Raw genomic sequence first — 7,490 nt, 5'->3', positions numbered from 1 at the left:
ATTATTATGCATTTGACTTCCATGGGTTCATTGGCCATGACAGTGTTATTTGACAATATTCAATGCTGTGAAAAATTTCTTCAGTATAATTCTGTTTCACAATAATGGTAGGTTTGGGGCTTTTCACCGTTAAACATCACTATGCAAGAGGTAATAATACATGATCAGTGTTGTGCAAAGTTTGTCACAGATAAATAATAAGGTACTGTATTTATATCTTGCTGTAACTGTCAAAGATGTGACGTCATTACGGTGGTTTATGTCATCTAATAACTACTATAAAATGGGGCATGGAAGGTTTGTGTGACAACAAGCTAAAGACACCCTATTCACAAGCATTCCATGAGGCTGGAAACAAAATGAAATCAAAAGTTGGTTCATTGCTTGTCAATTCGTTCAGAACCTTATAGCCTGGGATCCAAGGGCCAAAAATGTACAAAATAACACTTTTCATGTGACACCCCTGCTGTAAAATTTTTGGCACTTGAATCATGTTTGTGAGGGTGTAGGACACCAGAAAAGTGACTTTGGCAAGTTGGATCGGATTGCGCAACTTCTCCAGGGACGATTTTTTTAATTCAGCCGGCAAATCTCAATATCGAAAAAAACTAGGGGTAGGGGAAATGCAAATCCCTGTATCTCTTGAACCCTGCATCTCACAGTAACAAAGTACCACTCATTCTTTTTCGTAGAATGTCAGCTTTCAAATGATGTATAACAAAATTTTATTGGATGACCTCAGGGGTCAGGGGAGGTCAAAAGGTCACAGAAAGTAGGTCATGCTGAAAATCTAGGCCTTACATTAACAAGTCATAATTTTACTGCTATGAGAATTTTATTATGAAAACCCTTGGCATAATTGTGTCCCATACATGCTTCTGATATTTTTGAAAAAAGAAGGTTAGGATTAAATAGCATCTGCCACTCTATTTAGTGCTATTTCTTAAGCTCTTTGCAGAAAAAACGGCAACCAAAAACCCAAAATCTTGGTTTTTGATACCATTAGATTTTTTTCACAGGAATTGATAATGTGACCGAAAACTTTGTACAGCACAATATCTAAACATATGAATGCATTGGTAAAACAATGTTACAGTCATTGTCTATTCCATACAGCATGAGCCCCAACTTCGGGGGGGGGCATGTAAGTGTCTGGCAATTACTGTGTTGTAACTATGATACAGTTGTGGCAGAAGTGTGATTGCTTTTCGCATCCATGTATTCCCTGCAAATTTGTGAGATAGTCATGGACTCCTGACTGTAGGGAATAGGCACTAACTTTTACACCAACCATTGAATGGATTTTATAAGGTCTGGGCTACAGTAGCTGGAAATTCTGTACATCATACATGTACTTGCAAAGTCTGATTCACTCTCAGCCACGAAAAAGTACTATGTTATGGAGTACGACACATGGTAAACTGAGGATGAAAAGTTTATTCATCACCATCACTGTCTTCACCCATTAACTGTCAACACGTATCTTGGTCCCCATTGTAGGTGCATGCTATGATGCATGGCACACCCACTTTTTCACATGGGCAGTTCCTCAGACAGCTCAGCGTTTTCTTGCATTTGCAGAAAGACAATTTCGCAATGGCAGGTTCTGATGACTTTTTCTTCATGATTGGAAGCAACCTGTCATCTTCCACATATCAACCATATTTATCAGGTGGAAGAAGGGCTGGGTTGGCAAGTGTGGCCTGTTTGTACAGGCTGATCTGGCAAAGAGACCTTAGAACGTGACAGTGAAACGCGTCTTCAGTTGGAGGCAGAGATTGCAGATCCCTTTTGCTGGAAGCAAATAAATGAGCACGGAGTTTATCTAAGGACGTATAGTCATATAGTCTGCTCTGCCATAAAGGTCACAAAAAAAGCTACGAGCTTCACTGGTCAACTCATCATTCTGGCCTGAATCAGTGAGGACAAAACTCGAAAATGCTGGCATTTTGCCTACATGTTGTAGTGCAACTGTTGCTGCCCTCTTTTTGCCCTGTCTGAATGGATAGCTGAATGAATCGCAGCCTGACAAGACATAACAAGTAAGCAAGGTGTCAGTTAACTGCAAAGGGTCCTTATCCACAGCTTCACCCAGTGACTTCACCAAGTCATGAACAGGGAGGAAGCGGTCACTTTTTCCACCCATAGCTGTTTTATATTCATTAGCTTGGGAAAATGGTACAACGCTGGCAGTATAATGTCCGTGTCAGTCGTCTGAATGATCACAACACTTTCATCTGGACAGTTCGCTATATGTGCAAAAATTCTAGTGTCTGCCTCCTCATGGGAAGGACAGTGCAGCTCACGAATGGCAGTTGCTCGATTCTTTGTGACACGTATCGCATCTGGCGAAATTCCTAGTACCAGACTGAAGCCATCAGGCGAAGAGGCAACTGACTAACATGATGAGAGACATGACAGTAGATTTGCCTTGTTACATGGGTTTGACAGGAATCCTTTCCATGCAGGAATGGCCAGAGTGTCCGCAGGAACATACTCGGGTGAGCTCACATCCATTTCCCGTCTGTGGCGTTTGTCCCCCTTTGACTCTGCAGGCCAAAGTCATACCTATCACCAATGAAGTGTACAGGTTTCATACTCATGATTTTACTCTTGTACCTCTCTTGAAGTTGCCCGAATGTACTCACACCGAGAGTATGAAAACGTTGGATGAATGCCATCGCATCAATAAGATAAACTAACTGTGATGCACAACCGATGGTCAATTCCTTCAAAGGCACCCATGAATCAGAAACCTTATCCTGTAGTGTCACTATAAAGTCTGATTTGGTTCCTTTCCACATGGTATATTCATCCTTGTCTGGTTCAAACAGAGATGGCGGGTATTCCAGCCATTCATAACTGAAGGCATCAATCCTTGCTTCATCACTTAAATCCTGTGTGAAACAAAGGACCCTTGTAACTCCACTTTCCTCAGATAGTACTTGTTTGACCTTGTCTTGCTTCTTCTTTCCTTTTTTCTGCTGTGTTGCAAATGTTGTTATCTTTGGCACTCTGATTTTGTCAGCATTGGTAGAACTGGCAAGTTTGATTGACTCTACCCCACGTTGCTTTGCTTCTAACAGTTCCGGTGAGGTAAGTGTTTCTCCTGTAGAAATATTGATCAGCTTGTCAGTCCCAACAGCATCTGAAAATGAGTTTCTCATTTTTTCTGTTACCGTCAAATTGATTTTCATCACTTTGTCTATGTCGTATATCATATCATAGATATCATAGATTGCTTGGTCACAAGTGATGACCGTTTTTGGCTGCCCAAGCTTAAGGCTCACTGACATGAAGTAATCCAATGAGGTTTTGACAACTTCAGGACTTGTGGGAGTTTTGGGATACAGTGGGCAATAACCAATTGTTGTTTTTGGTGCTTCTTTCCCAGCATTAAGTTCGAAGTTGGAGAAGAAATAGACACGCTATCTTTCACTATGGTCATCATTTGGGTTGGAAACATCCGTAAAAGAAACCAAATGATGTTTTCATCAGCCAGAGTGCCACTTTCTTGGTCATCACCCTGACAGATTTCAATACCATGCAATGATCTGGCTTGTTTTCTGTCCTTCAGCGCAAGATTACTATCCACAGGTACAAACTTTTCTGGCGCAGTGATAGTTAATTGCCTTGTTTTTTTTGACTAGAATCATTCCAGCCTGCTCAACGTCAAGTCTTTCTCGGTACTGGTAAATGATATTGGTAGTGGCATCAAGGCTGCCACCATCCTCTGTGTCAGAATGGAAATTTAAGTTGTCAAGTGCATACTGTGTAAAATGCCCAGGAATATCGTTAGTTGGGATGAATATTCCTTCCCTCTCTTCTCTCTCAGAAATATAATTTGCCACTGTTGTGAGGTATCGTTGGGTGGTGGCATAACTAATGCCATTTCCAAATCTGTTCATCATTGTTATTAGGTTTTTGCTCCACGCTTGTTTAAGAATATGAAGACCAACCCCAAAGTGTTTTGGGAGTGGCTGGTTGCTTAGGTTTCCCATAACATCCTGCGCTAAGTTCAGAACTTTCTCATTTTCGTCTTCAGGAATCTTAACCTTTCCCCCTTCATCTGTAGTTTCATTACAGTTTGTTATCAACCATGCCAAATGATTATGCAAATCTACAGGAACTTGATTAGATGCCTCTTTGAAAGAAATCTCAATTGCAGTCCCCTGAACTTGAGGCACCCTTTTTGCAGCCTGTTTTATTTCCATCTGCAAGTGCTTTGTCAGAGGATATGAACTACCTGAAACATTTGTAATAAAATTGTCACCATCATAATCATCATCTGGCAAAAGTTGGCATTCGTCAACTTCAGCCTTGAGCCCCACAACCTCATCACAAAGTTACACTGATTTCGCAGCATTCTTAAATGTTTGCAGACCTCTTTTGGTTAGCTTGTACAGAGACCCCTTGTCATCACATACTGTTTGGCAGACCAAACATTTTGAAGTCATTTTCGATCAGAAAAGTCCTTTTTCCTTTACCTTTCACTATTACAGGCTCCATTCTTTAATATGAGGGCTGTACCTGTGTGAAAAAAGGAGAAAACATCATTAGGTTATGGTAGATATAGGGGGAAGCATGAATGATACTAACATATCAATTTTACATGAATATAATCAATTACGAAAATACAGCATTTTGTGGATTTCTGAAAAAATGACCCCCCAAATACACTCAAAATAAAGAGGCAAAATGTTTCTCAGTCCAAATCTTCCTTTCCCAAAAACATCAGGGGGATGTAAAGAACACAGTAACATCAAGGATTGCTTTATCGTAATACTATGAGGCAGCAAAATTACAATTTGTTTAATGTAAGGCCTACATTTTCAGCATAACCTACTTTCTGCGACCTTTTGACCTCCCCTGACCCCAGAGGTCATCCAATCAAATTTTGTTATACATCATTTGAAAGCAGGCATTCTACCAAAAAGAATGAGTGGTACTTTGTTACTGTGAGATGCAGGGTTCAAGAGATACAGGGATTTCCATTTCCCCTACCCCTAGTTTTTTTCAATATTGGGATTTGCCGGCTGAAGTAAAAAAACATCGTCCCTGGAGAAGTAGCGCAATCCGATCCAACTTGCCAAAGTCACTTTTCTGGTGTCCTACACCCCCACATACATGATTCAAGTGCCAAAAATTTTACAGCAGGGGTGTCACATCAAAGTTGGATTTATGGGCCTTGGATCCCAGACTTAAGCCTCGAGATCCACCTCGAGAGGTGGAGGTACGCACTGGAGAGAAGGGGAATGATAGTCAGTCGGAGTAAGATGGAGTACATGTGTGTAAATGAGAGGGAGGGTGGTGGTATGGTGCGGTTGCAAGGAGTTGAGGTGGGGATGGTGGATGGGTTTAAATACTTGGGATCAACTGTCCAAAGTAACGGAGAGTGTGGGAGAGAAGTGAAAAAGAGAGTGCAGGCAGGATGGAGTGGGTGGAGAAGAGTTGCAGGAGTGATTTGTGACAGAAGGGTAGCTGCAAGAGTGAAGGGGAAAGTATATAAGACGTAGTGAGACCAGCTATGTTGTATGGTTTGGAGGCGGTGGCACTAACAAAAAGATAGGAAGCGGAGCTGGAGGTGGCAGAGTTAAAGATGCTGCGATTCTCGTTGGGAGTGACGAGGATTGATAGGATAAGAAATGAGTATATTAGAGGGACAGCGCAGGTAGGACGGTTTGAAGACAAAGTGAGAGAGGCGAGATTGAGATGGTTTGGACATGTGCACAGGAGGGAAGCGGAGTATATCGGGAGAAGGATGTTGAAAATGGAGCTGCCAGGCAGGAGGAGAAGAGGAAGGCCAAAGAAGAGGTTCATGGATACGGTGAGGGCGGACATGCGGGTGGTTGAAGTGTCAATGGAAGATGTGGAGGATAGAGCGAAATGGAGACGGTTCATCCACTGTGGCGACCCCTAACGGGAGCTAGCCGAAAGAAGAAGAAGAAGGATCCCAGACTATTACTGTAGAACTCATTCTGACCACGAGAGGGCAACAGATCTCTGTTTCTGTATTAGGACAAGACTTTAGGAATCTCTCGCAGGAGACCTCGGAGGTCGTGTATGCACTTCAATTGAGCTCTGTAGAATGGTTTCGACTCCTGATTCAACTATTAACTGTCCCATTGGTGTTTGACAGGCTGTACGTTGCATCGATGAGTGCGCCATCCCTTGGATGGATGTTAAGCTAGATGTCCCGTCTGCTCGCAATAGTTGTGGATGTTAAAGATTCCACAGTGCTTTTCACGAACAGTATAGGGTATCGGCAAAGTATGCAGCCCCTACATTGTAAGCACATTCACACATCCAGGTGTCTGCATGCATGTGATATGTGAACAGTCAGTCTTCTTTTGTGTGCAGCACAAGGCAGGGGGGGGCATAATTGGCTGAGGGCACGACTGTGTCGCCCTTTACTGGTTTGTGTGGGAATTTGGCCAGGATGCCAGCGATAGCTCGCTTACTCTTCGCAATCGACACCGTGGGATCTTTAACGTCTCTCAACTAATGCTGACAGATGGGACAGATGTTTAACGTTCATCGGAGGGACAACAGCACACACACTGATGAATTGCCCTGCCTGTGAAACACCAGGATGAGAGTTGATAACTGGGTCATCTGGGTCTGGAGTCAAACCCAGGCTAGACATCGTGGAAGCGAATGTGCATACCTCTAGAGTCTGGGCCATGCTGCCAGTGGTGAACAGCGATCTTCAGCTGCTTAAGGCAACCCTCACCAGTGTACTCTCGCTTTTGAGACAGAGGAATATTAGACTTTTCCAAGGTTGGTATGGATCTGTGTTGGCAGACAATTCAAGAGGTAAGTTTTATCAACTAAAAGCTGACAAGTGTGTGCAACCTACCATGGGAAGAAAAGTATAGCGATTCCGAGGCTCTGTCTTGTTAATGCCTGAAACATCAGTGTTACTTTGCTTCCCACGGTGGTTTGCATACCTTCTCAACCTTTAGGTAATAAAATATATTGTTATTATTATTCGCCTTCAAGCTGTCTAGTCTGGGATCGATTGTTGTTCCAATTAAACCGTTACCTTGGTGTTTCATAAGGCAGAGCGTTGCATCAATCAATGAGTGCACTATCCCTCAGATGGATATTAACCTGGAGATCCATCTGTAATCATTAGCTGATGGAAAATAAAATTCCTATGGTGTGGTTCACAAAGAGTAGGTTTATTGTGTGGTGGCATCTTGTCCAAATTCAAAGTTCCTGCCCTGCATATGCCTGCAGTTGAGCAATACAGCCACTTTGTTGGAGAGACAGAGACAGAGACAGAGACAGAGACAGAGACAGAGACAGAGACAGAGACAGAGACAGAGACAGAGACAGAGACAGAGAGATCTGTGTGTGTCCAGGTCAACATTTTTTTTTTTTTTTACCATTTGAGCTGGTGTCATCAAATTTTCAACAAACCCATATGATGAGAATATGGAGAGGAAGATTTAAAATTGGGTCAAAATGTCTTCAGACAAAGTCAT

General features: G+C 42.5%; 1 protein-coding gene and 1 pseudogene across 1 annotated transcript in view; both read right to left on the bottom strand.

The window, feature by feature from the left end:
• Positions 1 to 708: 708 nt before the first annotated feature.
• LOC147031608 (uncharacterized) lies at positions 709 to 3,296 on the bottom strand (annotated as a pseudogene).
• Positions 3,297 to 4,188: 892 nt separating this feature from the next.
• LOC147031607 (myosin light chain 3, skeletal muscle isoform-like) overlaps positions 4,189 to 7,490 on the bottom strand; it is an 18,122-nt gene continuing 14,820 nt past the window's right edge. The window contains exon 6 of the mRNA XM_085866028.1: positions 4,189 to 4,530. Within this exon, the coding sequence (XP_085722154.1) occupies positions 4,484 to 4,530 (47 nt within the window). The 3' untranslated portion in view covers positions 4,189 to 4,483. The remainder of the gene's footprint in view (positions 4,531 to 7,490) is intronic.

The sequence above is a fragment of the Eptatretus burgeri genome, chromosome 2, assembly GCF_056783735.1.
Source record: "Eptatretus burgeri isolate ZD-2024b chromosome 2, Ebu_testis_v1, whole genome shotgun sequence".
NCBI lineage: Eukaryota > Metazoa > Chordata > Myxini > Myxiniformes > Myxinidae > Eptatretus > Eptatretus burgeri.
The sequence above is the reverse complement of the archived record's forward strand: the minus strand, read 5'-3'. Positions and strand labels throughout refer to the sequence as shown.